General features: G+C 33.7%; 2 protein-coding genes across 6 annotated transcripts in view; one reads left to right on the forward strand and one right to left on the reverse strand.

The window, feature by feature from the left end:
- LOC143079722 (ranBP-type and C3HC4-type zinc finger-containing protein 1-like) overlaps positions 1 to 20,383 on the reverse strand; it is a 207,324-nt gene that overhangs the window by 47,233 nt on the left and 139,708 nt on the right. For all 3 annotated transcript variants that reach the window (XM_076255263.1, XM_076255261.1, XM_076255262.1), the window contains exons 8-9: positions 16,427 to 16,608; positions 6,082 to 6,193 (exon numbers count right to left, since the gene is read on the reverse strand). In XM_076255263.1, the coding sequence (XP_076111378.1) occupies positions 6,082 to 6,193; positions 16,427 to 16,608 (294 nt within the window). The remainder of the gene's footprint in view (positions 1 to 6,081; positions 6,194 to 16,426; positions 16,609 to 20,383) is intronic.
- On the forward strand, positions 7,186 to 13,947 carry LOC143079723 (uncharacterized). 3 transcript variants are annotated; one of them, XM_076255266.1, is made up of 4 exons: positions 7,186 to 7,613; positions 8,351 to 10,741; positions 11,137 to 11,296; positions 11,689 to 13,947. In XM_076255266.1, the coding sequence occupies exons 1-4, from the start codon at positions 7,598 to 7,600 to the stop codon at positions 12,011 to 12,013; spliced, it is 2,892 nt and encodes a 963-aa protein (XP_076111381.1). In that variant the 5' UTR covers positions 7,186 to 7,597; the 3' UTR covers positions 12,014 to 13,947. The 3 variants fall into 3 exon arrangements, with proteins under 3 accessions (XP_076111381.1, XP_076111383.1, XP_076111382.1); XM_076255268.1 differs by lacking the exon at positions 8,351 to 10,741; XM_076255267.1 differs by lacking the exon at positions 7,186 to 7,613 and having other exon boundaries at positions 7,624 to 10,741.

Genomic DNA, 20,383 nt, shown 5'->3' on the forward strand with positions numbered 1-20,383 from the left:
AGTTAAACTTTGTAATTTATGGGAAATATACTTGCATAAGTAGGGCGTTTCCAGATAACTCCTCCTACAGTTTGAATGCTAGGAATTTATCACTATGCTAGCTGTTTGTACATGTATTGAAGGTGTCCATGTGGTCAGGGATTTTTCTTTTAATTATTTTTCCATTTTTGGGAGAAAAATTGAACTTTGTCCTTTTTGGGGTACAAGCGGTTTAATGAGTGGAGTGCGGGGAACTCTGCCTTTAAATGTGACTCGATCAAACTCGAAGTCAAACTCGAAACTCAATGTTAACTAGAACTTTAATTCTAAGCATGACTTGAATTCGAAAACTAACTCAAATTTAACTCAAACAGAAACCCGAACTTTAATTTGAACACTAATTAGATGGATGGCCACACGCATTCAAGGGCTCGCATTCAAGGCACATTTAACATGGAAATCTATCTAAAAAAAAGAACAGGTTTTTCCGAATTGGTCACGTGGTTTTACCTCATCAAGTAATGGGATAACCACATCAAGTAGTGTAAAATTGTCAAATTTTGAAACATCATTAAGTAATGTTACAACCATATTAAGAATAGACAAATCATCATTACGAAATAACAAAACCACATCATGTAATGAAACAACTACATTACGTTAAGTCACATACACATCAAGTAATGTTAAAACCACATTGACAAATGACACAACCATATTAAATAATGTTGAAACCACATCGAGTAATGACAAAACCATATTGAGTAATGACAAACCTATATCAAGTCCATACGAAACCATATCGTGTAATATCGAAATATCATTAAGTAATGACTATTCCATATTGAGTTATATTAAAACATCATTACGTAATGTCAAAACCATATTAAGTAAAGACAAAACAACATAATGTAATATCAGAGTTACACATAAGACAGCTGTGGCGTTCCATACATTAGAATTGACCCTTCCCTCACATGGACAATCCAAGTTGATGTGATCTGCTCAAAAATTTCATCTAGGCTATATCTACTATTGAAGATTAAGAAATTTCTAAATCTAGACTGCAGTAAATTATTCTATGATGGTTATATCTTGCCACTAATTTATTATTGTTGTATAGTGTGGTGTAGTTGTAGCAGTGAGGGTTTACATATGATATTAAAATTAAAACTAGAGGCTCTCAAGAGCCTGTATCGCTCACCTGATTCTATTTGGGTTTTTGAAATCATATAAAAAAGATAAAATTTGGCTACAAAGTAACAATACGTGGCCAGCACCTTATTAAGAAAGGAACATTTATGCTATGTTTGCTTTCATTCAATTTAGTGGTTCTCTAAAAGAAGACATGTGTATGTATTTCCCATAGGGTCCAATGTTAAACCAAGTCCACTGCTGGAAGCCATCTTAGATGATGGGTTGACTACAAATTAACAACACTTGGTCAGCATGTCATAGGGAACGTTCATGTTATGTTTGACTTCATTCCATTCAGTGGTTCTCTAAAAAAGGCATTTGTATGTATTTCCCATAGGGTCCAATGTTAAATCAAGTCCCCTGCTGGAAGCCATCTTGAATGATGGGCTGACTACAAATTAGTAACACTTAGTCAGCATGTCATATGGAACATTTATCCTATGTTTGACTTCATTCCATTCAGTGGTTCTCTAAAAGAAGACATTTGTATGTTAGTTCCCATTGGGTCCCATGTTAAACTAAGTCCCCCTCTGGTGGCCATCTTGGATGATTGGTCGGCTACAAAGTAACAACACTTGGTCAGCACCTCATAAGGAACATTAATGCTATGTTTGGTTTCATTCCATTCAGTGGTTCTCTAAAAGAAGTTATTTGTATGCATTTTACATAGGGTCCTAGTTAAACTAAGTACCCCGCTGGCGGCCATATTGGATGATGGATCGGCTACAAAGTAACAACACTTGGTCAGCACCTCATGAGGAACATTCGTACTATGTTTTGTTTCATTCCATTCATTTATTCTCTAAAAGAAGTCATTTGTATGCATTTCCCGTAGGTTCCTATGTTAAACTAAGTCCCCCGCTGGGGCCCATCTTGGATGATAGATCGGCTACAAAGTAACAACACTTGGTCAACACCTCATTAGGAACATTTATGCCCAGATTGGTTTCATTCCATTCAGTGGTTCTCAAAAAGAAGTCATTTGTATGCATTTCCCATAGGGTCCTATGTTAAACTAGGTCCCCCGCTGGAAGCCATCTTGCATGATGGATCTGCTACAAAGTAACAACACTTGGTCAGCACCTCATAAGGAACATTCATGCCATGCATGTTTGGTTTCATTTTATTCAGTGGTTCTCTTAAAGAAGTCGTTTGTATGCATTTCCCATAGGGTCCTATGTTAAACTAAGTCCCACGCTGACGGCCATCTTGGATGATGGATCGGCTACAATGTAACAACACTTGGTCAGCACCTCATAAGGACCATTCATGCCATGTTTGGTTATATTCCATTCAGTGGTTTTCTAGAAGGAGTTCAAGGGAGGTAATCAAGTAATCGAACATATATATTAGTCTTCTTGTAATTTTAATTGCATTACCTTTCTTATACTGCTTTTAAATTGTCTAAATTGTCCAGAAAACCCTTGTTCTCCACCCTTTTTGTCCCTAATTGCTTAATGATTTGAGCCATAACCTCCCATAACCTCCCATTTGTAGTATGGAAACTTGTCGTAAAATTTCAGAGAGATTTATACATTTAAACACAAGTTATTGACTGAAAACTACAAAAATGCTTATTTGGGCCCTTTTTTGCCCCTCACTTATTGAACCCCCTCTCCCCTTGGGGAAAGAACCCCAAAACTCAATTCCAGTCTTTCCTTTGAAGTAAGAAACCTTGTAGTTTGATTTCAGAGAGATCAATACACTTAAACACAAGTTATTGTCTGTAAACCACAAAAAATCTTCTTTTTGGACCCTTATTCCTAAATGTTCAGGGATATTAACCCCAAACTGAATCAAAGCCTTCCCTTTGTTATATGGAACCTTTTGGTACAATGTCAGAGAGATCCATACAGATATACAGAAGATATTGTCCCGAACCTAGAAAAATGCTTGTTTTTTGTCCCTTTTTGTCCCTTAATTCCTAGACTGTTTGCCTCATAACCCTTAGAATAAATTCTAACCTTCTACTTAATGGTATGAACATTGTGGTACAATATCAGGGCAATTGAAATACTTATACACAACTTATTGTCCTGAAACTAGATAAATTCCTCTTTTGGGACCCTTTTGGGACCCTAATTTCAAAACCGTTGGGACCATTACCCCCAAAATCAATCCCAACCTTCTTTTTGTGGAAACAAACATTGTGTTAATTTTTTTTGGATTCCTATTTACTAATACTAAAGTTTTTATCCGGAAACCATCCGTCTTCGGACGACGCTGACGCTGACGACGACGACGACGCAGACGACGCAGACGACGACAACGTGATACCAATATACGACAATTTTTTTTAATTTTTGCGGTCGTATAAAAAGTATTGTTTTTGGCCCCTTATTCCTAAACAGTTTGGGCCATAACCCCCAAAATCAATCCCAACCTTCCTTTTTGGAAATGGAAAATTGTGGTACAATTCAGAAAGGTCTATTCACTTACACACATGTTATTGTCTCGAAACTAGAAAAAAACATATTTTGACCCCTTTTGGGACCCTTGTTCCTAAACCTTCCTATAGTGGTTACAAACTTTATGTTAAAATTTTAATGATTTCTTTTAACTTATACTAAAGTTATTATCCGGAAACTATCCGCCTTCGGACGAAGCTGACGACGTATAAAAACAGAATTGTTCAAAAAATCTTTTATGTATTCTAGACCATAATGGGCATTTTTGTGGAATAATTTGCCAATACCGTTAAGAAAATTAGTTATATAGCTAACTGTGTAACCCTCTTTAAATAAAGTATTGTTGTTGTTGTTGTATTGTTATTTCAAAAGATGTCGCTTAGATATCTTGCGTGTGATATCAAACATTTTATACGCTTTTGAAACTGACACCACTTAACCTAACACTTTCTTATGTAAAAGTTATCTCTTTAGCAGCTTTATACGACCGCAGAGGTCGAACCCTGAACATTTGGGGCAAGTATGGACACAAAATTTAAGCTTGATACAGCTCTGAATTTGGATTGTGATTAAATAGTTGACACAACATAGGTTTCTGACACAGAATGCATGTGGTCTAAGAACTTAAACTTAAAAACTTAAAAATTTTAATTGGACATTCACCTATTATGGTCCAATATCCAAAATCTAAATACATGGTTAGATTTAGCATATAATAAAACCCCAAGAATTAAATTTTTGATGAAATCAAATAATGTTCAATGTTAGACCCTTTAGACCTCAATGTGGACCAATTTGATAACCGGGCCCAAATATTAAAAATCTAAATACATGGTTAGATTCAGCATATTTGAAGAACCCCATATATTCAATTTTGTTGAAATCAAACAAAGTTTAATTTTTGACCCTTTGGACCTTAATGTAGACCAATTTGAAAACGGGACAATACTGTGCAATTGAATATTTCTTGCTATTGCGCAAAACTGTGCAATTGAACATTTCTTGCATTTGCGTAATATTGTGCAATTAGATATGTCTTGCTATTGCGCAATACTGTGCAATTGAAGATTTCTTGCTATTGCACAATACTGTGCAATTGAAGATTTCTTGCTATTGCGCAATACTGGGCAATTGAAGATTTCCTGCTATTGCGGAATACTGTGCAATTGAAAATTTATTGCTATTGCACAATACTAAATGTAATAATTTTGAACCCCGATTTGAACCCATTATCAAAAATCTAAGTACATGTTTAGATTCAGCATATCAAAGAACCCCAAGAATTCATTTTTTGTTAAAATCAAGCTAACATTAATTTTGGACCCTTTGGATAATGTAGACCAATTTGAAAACAGGACCAAAAATTAAGAATCTGAATACACGGTTAGATTTGGCATATCAAAGAACCCCTATAATTCATGTTTTGATGAAATCAAACAAAGTTTAATTTTGGACCTTTTTAGCCCCTAATTCGTTGGGACCAAAACTCTAAAAACCAATCCAAACCTACCTTTTGTGGTCATAAACCTTGTGTTAAAATTTCATAGATTTCTATTAACTTATACTAAAATTATTGTGCGAAAACCAATAAAAATGCTTATTTGGGCCCTTTTTGGCCCCTAATTCCTAAACTGTTGGGACCAAAACACCCAAAATCAATCCCAACCTTCCTTTTATGAAGCGCGTTTTTGGCGTATTGAATTTTAAACCTGATGCTTTTTGTTATTCATTAATCATGTGTTTCTTTATCTAATACGTTCTCCTATTTATTTGTATTGTAGTCCTGTTATATTGTGTTGTCATTTCAATTTTATATCTAACATTGCCATTAAAGTGCGAGGTTTGGCATGCCACAAAACCAGGTTCAACCCACCATTTTTTCCTTTAAAAATGTCCTGTACCAAGTCAGGAATATGGCCATTGTTATATTATAGTTCGTTTCTGTGTGTGTTACAATTTAACGTTGCGTCGTTTGTTTTCTCTTATTTTTGAGTGTAAATTGACATTGCGATAAGACCTGTCACGGTACATGTCTATCCCAAATTCTTGTATTTGGTTTTGATGTTATATTTGTTATTCTCGTGGGAATTTGTCTGATGCTTGGTCCGTTTCTGTGTGTGTTACATTGTAGTGTTGTGTTCTCCTCTTATATTTATGCGTTTCCCTCAGTTTTAGTTTGTTACCCCGATTTTGTTTTTTGTCCATGGATTTATAAGTTTGAACAGCGGTATACTACTGTTGCCTTTATTTATGGTCATAAACCTTGTGTTTAAATTTCATAGATTTATATTAACTTTTACTAAAGTTAGAGTGCGAAAACCAAATGTTTTCGGACGACGACGACGACGCCGACGCCAACGTGATCCCAATATACGACCAAAACATTTTCAATTTTTGCGGTCGTATAAAAATTGTGAGATTTTCTGAGCGTCGAAACAGCTGAGAAAAAGCTCAAATGAAGCAGTTGAGAAAAAAGTCAAAAGTTAACTATACTTACAGCTTTTATCTCCCTGTCTTGAAGTGATGCATTACACGAATAACTGTCGTCATGATAAGGACATTTAAGATATGCCTCTTCATTGTGTATAATAGCTCCTTTCAGGCATTCCCTGCAATTAAATTTCTATTAACAACTAAAGGGACACTGGCCTTGAGATAAAGAAAAAAAATATATGATTTTTTTTCTTTAATCATTATGAAAGTGAAATAGTGAAATAAAAATTCGCGTTTAGCAGCCAAAGAAACATAGCTAATGAATTAGTGGCTTGCAAGTAAATAATTCGACCTCATCTCATCCGTATGTATGTGAACTTCAATTGTACCTCTTAAACATTAATTGAAACTCTTAGCTAGAGATTAGTTATGCATGAACTATGCGTGTTCAGCTAGTAAAAAGAAAAGAATTGCAACATTGAAATTGAAGCAGCGGTAAACCATTTTATTGACTGATTTGATATACAAAAACTCGTTCTCATGCAGGTTATCACCATACTGTTTTAAACTACAATATGAAATCAAGCAGATCTAGAAAAATCCAATTGCACGAGTCCGCTTTCTCCTTCTATCTTTCTTTATTTTAACATCGGGTTGTATAACCGATGGCAATCTTCGGACGGTCAACTCAATGATTAATTAGATGGCGTCTAGACTAAAATACACACGAAATGCTGATACATAAATTTTAGTTTATGCATCGTTTATTGTTTATTTTAGACTTTTTTTATTTGTAATACGTTTTGGTTTGTTATAAGTCGAATATGATAATTTCAGTCAAATCGATGCCCATTAAGGTTATCCTACTCCGACTAGTTTTAATGCCCTTTATCTATTTTTTGTTTTTTTTGTTTAGTAGTCTCCATTACAGGCGACATGTTTATGCCTAATGCAAACTCTTCAGTAAATCTTTTTCTTTTATTATTCATGTGGACGATTTGACACATTTTGCATTTTTGGGAATTACATTGAAACCACATGAACAGCCAGTAAAAATAAAGATACATGTTCCCACTGTATTTTGAACGTATGGTGAAAGGCCTAGATAATATCCATGGATATGAGATGTACTAACACTTATATAGTGAGGCCCATCCACGAAAAATCTAAATATTTACCTGGAATTTGGGAGCGGTATTTTTAAAGTGAACTTCTACTCATTGTATTTTTTTCAAACTTTTATCGATTTTTAAAAAAAAATACATTTGTCTTATACATTATTTATTCTTTTTGTCTGCAAAATTTCATAAATATTGATAAAAAAGCAAAAAAGTTATGAGGTGATGAAGTTGCAGATGCAGAGCATCCCGGTTATCGATCGATTAGCGTCTCGTCGATTACGGTTTAATTATAGATTAATCTATATTAATCCTAAGTGGGTGTTTACGCTTTTGTTTTAAAACGATAATTTTCATTGGTGTTGTGCAGCGAGGCTTTTGCATTTCGACCAATGAAAACGGGTTTAACGGGAAGAACGCGGTATCAGGATTGTTTGGGATGTCGCACCAGAAAATTCTATTATGGGGTTCAGAGCTGGTAAGTTTTTTGTCATTTGCCCTTTTACAACAGACAGCACATCTTAGTGCGTTCACAGATAAAAGTAATTATTATTCCCGAAGAAAATGATATATAACATTACAAGATTGGACAAAAATTGAAGTTGCACGAATCAATTTAGTCGCGAGGTTGTCAGTGAATTTTCCGAAAATGGAAACCGGAAGTTGACAATCGCATTGAAAATTTATAATCGACTTTGCATATTTCGCTCTATTTTGACACACAAGGTTACATAGTTTAGCCAAAAGTACCCCCATGAGCTACGATTTCAATCAATAAATGTTTGTTCTTTGAAAATCATTAAAGTTTGAAATCATGGAGGAAAAGGGGGAGGTTCAGGTTTACTTGAAAGTGACAGTGGCTGAATAAAAAAAACAATGAACTATCTTAACCTAGTAAACAATTAACTAGTGCATACAAATGATCAATCTTCAGCCATCCAGTTCAGAAAATATATTAAAATGTTTAATCTACCTACCCTACAAATTTTTTTCAAGTGAAATACATGTAGGAAACAATATTTATTTTTGCCAGACTGTACATGTCGAAGCGTACATGAACGGTACTGACATGTTCATTCCATTACATCACATCCGACATGTGTATTTTCAATGAAAGATTATGATTTATTTATCCCAGAATATCAATCTCTCCTGAAAAATAATATAGCATGCAGTTTTTATGACTATTCTTTATTTTTATCTATTTTCTTTCAGTTTACTCTCATCTGGTTTTCACCGTAACAAGCCTTTCACTTGAAGACTCTGAGGATCCGATTCCCAACTGGCCAATTAAGCTTCCAGAAAATTTATATGACCTCAGTAACACTGCATCAGACGGCTCATTCCATTACTTCTCAAATCTAACTACTGGACAATTCATATGTTTAATACATACAGCAAAGAATTTTGAAATTTATAATTTAAAAGTTAAGAAAGGAAGTTCCTCATTTGACAAATGGATTGACATTGCAACCGTTTGGCTATCTCACTTTACGAAAACATCATTGAATGCAAAAGCTATATGGGCGCTCTTTAACAGAAGACAAAAAAAATTTAAGGAATTGCAAAAGTGCTTCAATGCCAGAAATGATTCAAAAGTTAAAGAAAAACTTATACGTTTTCTTAATGACAAACTTATTCTGCCGGGAGAAAAGAAAGAATCATTTCAAAATGAAATAACTAATGCCACAACAGATCTAGACACATCTTCTACCTGTGCAAACATTAATGTGACGTACAATGATAGTGTTGATTATGCAAGAATTGTTAAAAGAAACAAACAGTTAGCAAAGAATTTATCAAAACAGTCAACAATTTTAAAGTCGAATAGTGCCAAATTAAATTCAATTAAGATGGAAAACAATAATTTGAAAACTGAACTTAGCAAAAAGAAAAAAAGGTTAAGTGGAGTTGGCAAGGATGTAATTTCTCAAATTAATAGATTAAAAAAAAAGAGCCAAGATCTTTCAAAAAAATCAAAAGAGCTGAAGTCATTGAAATTGAGATCTACCCATCAACAGAAGCAGTTAATGACAATGAAAAAAGAGATTGGCCATTTATCAAATGTTGTGAGCGAATCACTTGATCTTGCGGATGAAAAGGAAAATAAAACATCAGAAGTTGAGCAAAAATTGTATTCGGTTAATAAACTTTTAAAAAGTACTAAAAAGAAAGTCCAAAGGAGAAATCGTAATATATCGGGACTGAAGTCTAAACTGCACGAAGCATATGGAAAATTTGAAACAGACACAGAATCAATGCAACTGTACTACAATGGTATAGTTGAAAACCTCAAAAATCAAAATCAGCTTAATAGTGAAATGCAAAAAATGAAAATTGAAGAAATGAAAAATTTAGAAACACAATCTGGTGGGAAATATAAAGGAGAGGTCAGGTTATTATATTATGATCTTCTAACCAAAGGTGTTTCTGCAAATACAATCCAGTCGGTTGTGCGTACTGTATTGGAAAATATGACGGAATATGACACTACAAAGCTTAAACTACCTAGTCGATCAACTGCGCAACGTATGGTTTCCGAGGCAGGGGAGTTGGTAAAAATCAGAACTGCTTATGAACTGTCTAAAGAAAAAACCATGCTGTGTCATCAGTCTGACGGAACAACAAAAAATCTTATACACTGGGGTGCACATGCAGTAAAGCTCTTACCAAATGACGATCCAAATAATCCTAAATTTTTTACTTTAACTGTAAGTCCAGTAAGTTCAGGAAAAGCTGATGATACTGTTAAGCAACTACAAGATCAGTTAGAGGAATTAAGTGAATTAGCAAATAAATTAGGGTTAGACAATGATGAGAATAGTTTTTCAATATCCCGTATTGGTGCCAGAATGTCTGATCGGGCTGCAAACGAAAAACGTGTTTCCAAACTGATTATGGAAAAAAAGGACAATGGAAATCTGTATACATTTACCTGTGCTGCTCACAAAATTAACAACATGGCATCAGCTATGACCGAAGCAAGTGCAAATGTTCTTTATGTGATAGACAAAAAGATGAGAGGGATGCATGGTGCTAAAAAACACATCTATGAATGTAATAAACTCCTTTGTGAACATGCAAGAAAAGAGTACGGTCTAGGTGTAGATTTTAAGGCCTATACTTTGTGTAATGACCAGAACTCGGGTTCCGATTTGTTTCGACCAATTGTAGGAAGTAGATATTTAATATTTTTACAAAATGCAATACCAACACTTTCTGCTCGAGAAATTGTTTTAATGTACTTGGAAGACATAAAAGATGCTAAAGAAACCCCTGGACTTAACCGTTTAGAGTACTCAGTACAGCAAGGTTATTTAAATACAACTACAGTGACCGAGGAAATAGCCTTTGCCCTAATGTACTTCTATGTTTGTTCACCTTTAATGCAGAAAGCAAAATCTACAAAGTCTCCTTTAGAGATGAATGGTTTTTATGAAATGACAATAGCGAAATTACAGGAATGGAGTGTTGATCCAAGCGGACTTATAAATGGAGATGACTTGTTGTGGGAAAACGCAAAAGGACCACAAGTTTACATCCCGTATATGACAGAAATTCACAAGATGACATCAGAAAATAGCATCCTTATTGATACATTGAAAGGTATGTAAACCAAAATAAAAGTTAAAATATTCATGTAATAACAGTTTGTAGCTTACTGGTCCTTGGGGTAAATATTGCAAAAAGAGCTTTCAATTTGTACAATATTATTAATGAGTGTACCACATTATATATGTATGTATGTACATGTATTAATTAGGCCATTAGTTTTCTCATATAGCTTTTATAGCTAACTATTCAGGATAATAAGGTATGGACTTTGCTCATTGTTGAAGCCCGTCAGTGACCTATAATTGACAATTACACCATACAATGTATCTTAATTTTTAGATTTAACTGTGTACATATGCACATGACACAGCCACATAATGAATATTAAATGTACTTTTTGAATTTTTAATAAACTACCACAAAATTATTTAAAATGTCTATTACAGTGATGGCAAAAGCTGGGAAAGATAAACTTCATGATCATGCAGTTGAACACCTACCTGGTGGAGAGTATGCACAGCCAACCCAAGATATGATTATGGCAGCACGAACTGTTGGTGAAGCAACAAATGACCGAATCGAGAGTATGTTTGGAATGTTGGACAGGTATATACATGTATATGGTTTTTGAATTTTGAGTTAAACATATGCATGATATAAATATTTGAAAAGTGAGAAAAAAAAGAGAAAAAAAAACAAGAAACACAAACAATGTACATGAACATATACAATATCTAAATCTAGTGATTATATATATGTTAGTCCTAAAATTATAACACACATAAAACTAAACCAAAATAATAAATGAGCAACCTGGACACCACTTGAACCAGGAGTATGGACTGGTGAACTGGTATTTTAAAACATCGGCTAAGTCGTTTTATTACGTGTCAAGTAGTAAACAAAATTCAACCATTCATATCTTAACTGGTTTTATATGATAATATGTGAAATTTGATTGTCAAGAACACACTGTTTAAAAATGTTTATTTTTTCAGGCAAATGAAACTAGCTCCATCTTCAAACCCAGTGAATGTTAACAGTCTTATATCTGCAAAGCAAGATAAACCTGTACAGTGGTTAAAGACTTCAAAGCTCTCTATTCAGAATGTTTGTGAAATAGCAATGACGAAAGCCTCACAAAAACGTAAAAACGAAGGAACACGAATAGAACAAATCAAAAAGCGATTTCTTGAAAATAAAGAGGAAAGAGCACAAAAAATAGCTAAACGAAGGAAGATAAGACAGGAACGAAAGCGTAGACTTGATGAAAGTCTGAAAGAAGCTAAGCTTCACCTGTGCCGTAAAAAAAAAAGCTGTTAAAAACATGAACAAGACACAACTGTTAAAGCAGGTTAAATTATGGAGAGCTTTAGCCGAGGTTCAGCATGTGAATTCTAATGATGTTTTGAAAAATTTCAATAAACTAAGTCCTACGGAACAGGTTCTTCACCTCAAAACAATCATTGGAGCTAACAAACAATTAGTAATACAGGAATGGGAATCCTCTGATGAAGAAACTTTGTCAAATGTAAAAGGAGCTCAAAAAGGACTCTTTCAAGAAAATGATGAGTGGAGTTCTTCAGATGAAGAAACATTGGATATGGCATGTGCTCTAGTTCATTTGTAACTGTTTTATTGTAATAGCTTAACTTTTTCATACTCCCACTTAAAGTTTGTTATATTTTATGTGTGCCAAAGAACCAATTGCGAATACTTGAGTTTTTATTGTTTATTTATTCCAGTGCCAATCTATTTTATGTGTAAATCAGTCTGTTTAGTATGCTCCGTCCAAGCACTTTTATTTTTACATATTGTCATATATATGCAGATGTATTGAATTTTATTTTTTGATTCATGAAATTGAACGCTCAACATTAGATTTTGATGAATAGCTTTGCAATGTTTATTTTTTAGCAAAGTTATCATTTAATCATTGATTTTTTAAATGTAAAATCTAGTCCAAATGTAAAATCTAGTCTACAGTACATGTATGTGTAGTAGTGGTTATATTTTGATGTCAATGACACCGTGCATTTTATTTTTTAATATTTATATTCATGATGTTTTTTATTTGTGCTTTTATTATTCCCCGCCACATAGTGGGGTTATATTTTGTGATACCCTCCGAAAAAAAAATTGCAGTTTTGTGTCCATCTGTCTGTTCATGCATCCGTCCCCCAGTGGTTTTCAGAGAAAATAACTTTACAAAAGATGAATGATTTATTTTGAAACTCTGTATAAATGTTAAGTACAATAAATAGCAATCAAAGTTAAATTTTAAGCTTAATCAAGTTATGTCATATTTTTACTTTTTGCCACCCCCCCTTTTTTCAACCAATACATCATGTACATGGCAGGGTATCACTAAATGTTTTATTTATGCAATATTTCTTTACATTTAATTAGAAATTATTATTCATATGTAACTCAGGTTTAAAAGAAATATATATTTATATAATTTGTATTGTGAAAAGAAAACTTTAACATATTTTTGAAATTTGAAGAATTCCGAGAGAATAAATGATCTCCCCTTTTTAAGAAATTTTCATTCATTTATTTATTGAAAAGGAATTGATGAGCTATAGAGTAATACAAACTATCATATCAATGCTTTCATTTAAAAAAGTGATTAATAAAATTGCAATCGAATCAAGATATAAAATATTTTTTTGAAATTTTTTGTTCAGTCCGTAGTTAATTCAAGGTAAAGATATTTCAAACTCTTTGCGAATTTTTTCTGAACTTTATGTTTTATTGTAGCTTCTATTTCAAATAATAAGTAGAAGTAATTATCATTAATATTTAATATTGCTTCTCTGAATTTAGAGGTGTAGAATTTCAGAAAAAAATAAAATGCAAAAGTTGCTATTGTTTTCATACAAATTTTGTAATATTTATTACCTCCCTTTGATATTATCAAAATTTTATTTTTGCTAATTTAGATAAGATACAGTTACTGAAATGATTTTTATAGTAAGATTCTGTCATTTGGTGTTAAATATGACATTATTTTAACAATAATGTCTTATATTTCATTGAAATAAAAAAAATTGATATGGACACATGAACTTAGTTTTTTTTAATACTTTGATATTTGTTTTTCTCACATATATAGAACCATGTATCTTCCTTCTTTTAATACTCACTTGCATAATGTATTTTGTTTAATCACTTTGCTTATATTTGTATATAAAACTGTTATTTGGTGTATGATTGCTGTTTTACTTTTTTGTTGAATAAAGTTTTAAAATGGACATTTTTCACTTTTTGGCTAATTGAATAAGGTAAAGAAATAGAAACAGACTGTAGTAATAAGTGACCCAAATGTGAAGAACTACACGAAGTCGAACTACATCATTTCATTTATCCCATTTGGTGCCAAAGTTTTTAATCTTCTTATTCAAAATCTTTCCCGAGTGAGTCTATCCTTCCTAGATCAACCAGAGTTGTGGTCAATGATTGTAATGGTCAGTCGATTTAGATCTGCCTTAGTGTGGCCAGGGGATCTCAAATGTCGACTGAGAGGGAGGTCTCATCATTGGTAGTCGTTTTTTAGGCGTTTATATAATTTATTTATTGTGTACATGTATTGTTATTCGTAACGATCCAGCGCCCTCGTGGGAAAAATCGTTGACTATTATTCAGACGTTTTATATATATCATAAGAAATCCGATGGACAAGGTATAATTTGCAGTGTCACTACACATAGGCAGATATATAGATATAGGAAGATGTGGTTTGAGTGCCAATGAGACAACTCTCCATCCAAATAACAATTTATAAAAGTAAACCATTATAGGTCAAGGTACGGCTCACACCAAAAAAAAAATACATATATATTAATTTACAGAGATTGTATGCTTCTAAAGATAGATTAGCATCCTGTAATTATACTGAAGAGATGAGTAGATGATCATTTAATTTCTGTACACTAAAAAGAATACTTCGTTTATTGTTCAGAGATCCTTGTTTAATTCCTACAAGAAAGTAACACCTTCCGAAACAGAATCTTATTTTTATAAGCTCGAGTTAGAGGAGGGGATAAGGTCTCTGTGCAATGCTAGGCGGTGTTGCCGTAGAAGTTAGAAATACAAAGTACAGGTTACAGCCCCGCCCGGGGAGGGAGTTACGAATCAGATATCTAACATCGTTAGGTTGATTTTCTAGGCTCTTTAAACATATATATATTGTCCGATGGATAAATCTGTTGTAGAGTTGTCACTGGCTCAGACGTACTTATAAATAAAATTATTTTCTGTAACTGTATCTTACATTAATTTGTAGGATCCGTTACTATAGATAATTTAACTGATCTGTAAAAACATCTCCATGCCTTATATATAATGTACTGTAGTACGACGCTAGATTAAAACTGACGTGGAAAGGTATCACACCGGCCACCGAAAGCTTCATTTTTATGAAGCCCAGGTGGTCGTGTGGTCTAGCGGGACGGCTACAGTGCAGGCGATTTGGTGTCACGATATCTCAGTAGCATGGGTTCGAATCCCGGGGAGGGAAGAACATACAATTTGCGAAAGCAAATTTACATATCTAACATTGTTGGGTTGATGTTTAGACGAGTTGTATTTATATAACGTACACAGCCATGTATCATCATCACTGCTGGTGATCCGATGGATAAATCTGTTGTAGAGTTGTCACTGGCTCAGACGTACTTATAAATATAATTATTTTTCTGTGACTGTATTTTCCATTAATTTGTAGGATCCTTTACTATAGATAATTTAGCTGATCTGTAAAAACATCTCCATACCTTATATATCATGTACTGTAGAACGACGCTAGATTAAAACTGACGTGGAAAGGTAACACCCGGCCACCGAAAGCTTCATTTTTATGAAGCCCAGTGGTCGTGTGGTCTAGCGAGACGGCTACGGTGCAGGCGATTTGGTGTCACGATATTTCAGTAGCATGGGTTCGAATCCCTGTGAGGGAAGAACATAAAATTTGCGAAAGCAAATTTACAGATCTAACATTGTTGGGTTGATGTTTTAGTTACAGATCAGCTGAAATATCTAGTATCAAGTAAAGGATCCTGCAAATTAAAGTAAAATACAGTCACAGAAATAATCATATTTATAAGTACGTCTGAACATATATATGCAATGCTAGGCGATGTTGTCGTAGAAGTAAGATATAAAAAGTACAGGTTCCAGGCCCATCCGGGGAGGAAGTTACGAATCAAATCTACCCTAACATCGTTACTTTTTATTATTTATTTTTTATTTGTTCCGGATAGTGTTGCTTATTTAAATACGCTTTTAACTCTTCCAATCTTTTTTGCGTAATATTTCTGTACTAGTAATGTTAATTATGCTTGATGCTCGATTAAAAGGTATATTTAATTTACATGTTTTAGATGGTTTGAGTAAAAAATTAAATACATATGTGTATCAGTGTCTTTAGAGAAGATATATGTGACAATTTCATATTTGACCGAATATCAGAAAGTCCTACCCAAAGTTGGTAACATGTCGAAATAATATACTCCGCGGTTTCAGAAGATGGTTATATGAATATAGTCTATTGCTCTCATCATATTCCGTCTTTGAACACTTGTTTCAAAGTAATTTATAAACGTAAAAAACTACAAAATCAGTATTACAATCCAGGCTTTCTAAGTTATTTCAAGTTGAAGACAATTGCTATCTTTTCAGTAAGTCTTTGGTATGTTTACACATGTCCTACATACTATTGATTTCTGATCTTACCTACAGAAACTATGCAAACATTCTCTAAGGATAACACCACCTCCTGATGTAATTCTGTCAAAGCATATTGGACATTCAAAACTGTCAGTATTGGCAACCAAATTTTGATGGTCAGTTCTCAAAAGCTGCTGGAAATTATGTTGACTTTCTTCTTCTTCTTTTCTGGTTCTTTTTAGTTCTAACTTCAGACCAAAAGAATCAGAGAAATAAAATGTACATATACACAACTAGTTTCAAATAAAGCTATATATATATATATATGTTACAATGAATTTGTATAATCAGTGATTTTGTAGAATCCCTGAAATTTTCAGGGATTATGTAGAATCACTGGCTAGTTTAGGGATTATATATAACAACTAAAATTTTCAGGGATTATTTATAATCACTAGAAAAAGCATTAGGGATTATACATAATAACTGAAATGTAGAAAACGTTTTCTTTACAAAGAAAATGAATAAAAGTCAAATAATTTATTCTATTTCATCATATTAAAACATCTGTATAAACATAAATTGCAAATGTTTTGCACAATATATCAAAAGGATAACCCATTTTTTTTAAATGGTTAGAAATAGAGTGTTTAGTAAAAACATCTCATCTGAAAAAAAGGGAATTAGCAACCTCGAATTGGCTCGATGAGATACCATGTTTTTTGGCAAGGCGATATTCTTTTTATACTTTTTATGAACAATTGCCATTGCATGTATGTTTTTTTGGGGTTTCCCTTTCCCTTTTTACCCTGTTGAATCATTATGAGAATATTACACCAAACGCCAGCTCTTTAAATATTTCGAGTGGTCACATCAGCTACGACATGTACACGATGGCTCCACGATGGGTAAAAGACAGAAAAAAAAAGAAATATATATAATCGTACTGTCGTAGGTTTGTCGAAAGTCGGTTGTGCGACAGTCGTGAGTTGTTTGTGTCTATTTTTCAGGTTTTCATGTAATGGGATGCGCATGTTACCTGTCGTTTCACTCTCGTGCCATTGTCGTGCCACTGTGATGCCAGGGGTGACTCTCGGCAAAGCTCTTTAAAAATGCCAGGCTCCATCCGCATGAATCCAATGAAATCACCAGCAGATTCCTGCTCCAACTCTTGCATCAGTGTACTATACTGCCCCAAATATCATGCGCCGTTCGACCCATGGCCTAAGCCACCAATGTCGGGCGTTTTACTGGTTCCTATACTGTTCAACGCTAACAGGACCTTATTTCGCTCTTGTTGGAGTCCGGCAAGGCGCCTATTCAGCAGGACAAAGCATACTCGTTCTGGTGGTATAGCCCTCCTCTTTTAAAAAGGTAGACGGTTTGTTTTTCCAAAAAATAATTCCTGCCGAATTATATTCTTCTAAATAAAACGAAAATATGTTGCACGACGAACGTACCACCGTAGTACGACACACAGGCAATGTTGTGCGAGCACCGTACGACATTTGGTATTCGTGAGACAATCGTGCGACGATTGTTTTATTTAAAAGGTTTATGTTGGTATCCTCAATATATTTATAAAGAGGTAGGGCCAATATGCCAAGGATTTTTTTCACAGAAGGGCCAATTTCAAAAAGTGCCAACAGAGTAAAATTTCCTATAAAAACCAAAAATAAAAATGCTTTTTGATCAATATCTCGATTTACATATAGTATGATATGTGTGATCAATAGTTAATTTAACCCTAAAAAAGGATGAAAGTCCAATATCCGGATTTTCGGGTGTTTTTATGTGGAAAAAACAGGGAATCCCCCAAGAAGGACATTTCAAACCAAAGAAAAGTTATGCCTTTTATGACTGTTGTTATTCATATACTTTTTACTTCAAAAATGAAATTGGTTTAGTGTGTCCTTATTACATAAAAAACAACTTTTTAAAGAAAAAATTGTAACATCGATAAATTGTACCAATATAGTTTCTAAATAAGAGTCATAATGATAAGAATCGCCGTAGCTCCACCAGTAGAGCACAGAACTACTAATAAATGACGGTTTTGAAGAAAGGGTTCGAACCTCGCTCAGAACTTTTGCATTTTTTTGTGTTGTTATATTAAATTTTAAAGTTTCTATCATATTTTTTCGGTTGTTTGCTTGATTCATAGAGTCATTTTGGTTCATTTTGACTATTCAGTTAGTGTACTAGTAAATAATTTTACGTGTATCAAAGAAAAAACAATGTATCGCTTAATGTGTGCAATCCTATGACTGTCCATACTCTTGAATTACTTTCTATTCATGTGTTTACGTTATTACATATATCCAAGGGACAACTGCCGTCAAACTGATGTAGGTGCCTGTACATAACCAATAACACGAGAATTAATTCTATAGAAATTAAGCCTACATGTTGCGGGTGTAATATACACATAACTTAAAATAAGGCCATTGTATACAATTTTCATAACAACAAAACACATTTCGTCGAAACCTTTTTTGAACATGGTATTATATGTAACAAATGCAGTCAACAACAATTTTGTCGCCAAATCACAAACTGTAAAGATACTAGTACTGAAATTTTTACAACCGTCTATACACGGGTACATAACTCATCAGAAAAATAAAACAACATAACAGAACAAATCAATTACACTACAAATCGTGATTGTAGGTAAAACATCAAGAAGCTGTTGCATCTGTATCACAACGAAGGGCCGATTTGTTAAAATTACAGAAAAGGCAATACAACATGAAGTAGTAACACAGGGTGATCTATGACCAACTGATGTAAGATGTTCTGTGGTTAAAATATATACATGCACATGTATTTTCTTGTCTAATCTTATAGACGATAAAACCTTAAAAGACCAGGACAAATACTGTGTAACAGATATACATATTCAGAATGAGAAAATCACGATTTGAATTAGTTCGATATCATTTGGCTCCTTGAGAAGTTACATGGTATGGCACCTTGCATAAAGGATGTTAATAATAAAATAAAATCAATATTAAAAAATCAATAGTCATGGCCTTGTTTTTGTTATAATACCTGTTCAAGGTATGAAAATAAATGATGTGACGTATTTTTATGTACTATAAATAGCATCTATCGGGCTATTTAAAACATTATTTACCTATCTTATCGAATGAAACAAATTGCCGACAAATTGTCCCTACCTCTTTCCTGTTTTACAAAGGAGTAGGTCCGGTAAGGACAAATTTTGGCCTCAAATTTCATTTTCATCTGACGAAAGATTTTGACCACTTTTTAAACACTTAAGTGTCTATTTCATATGATGCAATTAATTTATGTGAAAGATTTTAACTTATTTAGTCATTAAAAACGATCCGATTCAGGCTCAAATATGAGAAATCTACCAAATATGCGAAAAAATGTCACTTTTCAGATGGTTTTTGTCAAAAACGAAAGTGGCCGCATCCGTGTTCATCCTCAATCTTTATATATGTTATGTATTATCATCAAATACAACTTCCATTTCAATATTTTGGATGAACACGAATGCGGCCACTTTCGTTTTACACCGAAACCGTCTAAAATTTAACTAAAATGCTGGAATTATGAAGATTTCAGTAATTTAGCATGAATTAATGGTGCTAGTTCTCAATATATGTGCATTGTATTGTCAAAAAGAGCCCATATTTATGTAGCAGAACCTTTCTACTATCCAATAAATGACTAAAAGTTTACATTTTAACAATTTTGTAAAACTGCTATATTTTGGGGCCAAAAAGGGGTCTTACTGGACCTACTCCTTTTAGAATTTTTTGAAATACTAAGGCTTTTCTACCTCAGGCATATATTACCTTAGGTTCGATGCCACTGCTGGTGGAGATTTATTTCCCCGAGGCACTGGCGGATCTAGAAATTTTCATAAGTGGGGGCCCACTGACTGCGATAAGAGGGGGCCCGCTCCAGTCACGCTTCAGTGATTCCCTATATGAGCAACCAATTTTTTTCCCAAAAAGGGGGGGCCCGGGCCCCCTGGGCCCCCCTCTA

This window comes from Mytilus galloprovincialis, chromosome 6 (genome assembly GCF_965363235.1).
Source record: "Mytilus galloprovincialis chromosome 6, xbMytGall1.hap1.1, whole genome shotgun sequence".
Lineage (NCBI taxonomy): Eukaryota > Metazoa > Mollusca > Bivalvia > Mytilida > Mytilidae > Mytilus > Mytilus galloprovincialis.

What these genes read in the sequence shown, in the direction of transcription:
- LOC143079723 (XM_076255266.1), top strand. An exon ending in CCTTATTGATACATTGAAAG is followed by an intron (nt 10,742 to 11,136) that starts GTATGTAAACCA and finishes TGTCTATTACAG; the next exon opens with TGATGGCAAAAGCTGGGAAA. An exon ending in ATGTTTGGAATGTTGGACAG is followed by an intron (nt 11,297 to 11,688) that starts GTATATACATGT and finishes TTATTTTTTCAG; the next exon opens with GCAAATGAAACTAGCTCCAT.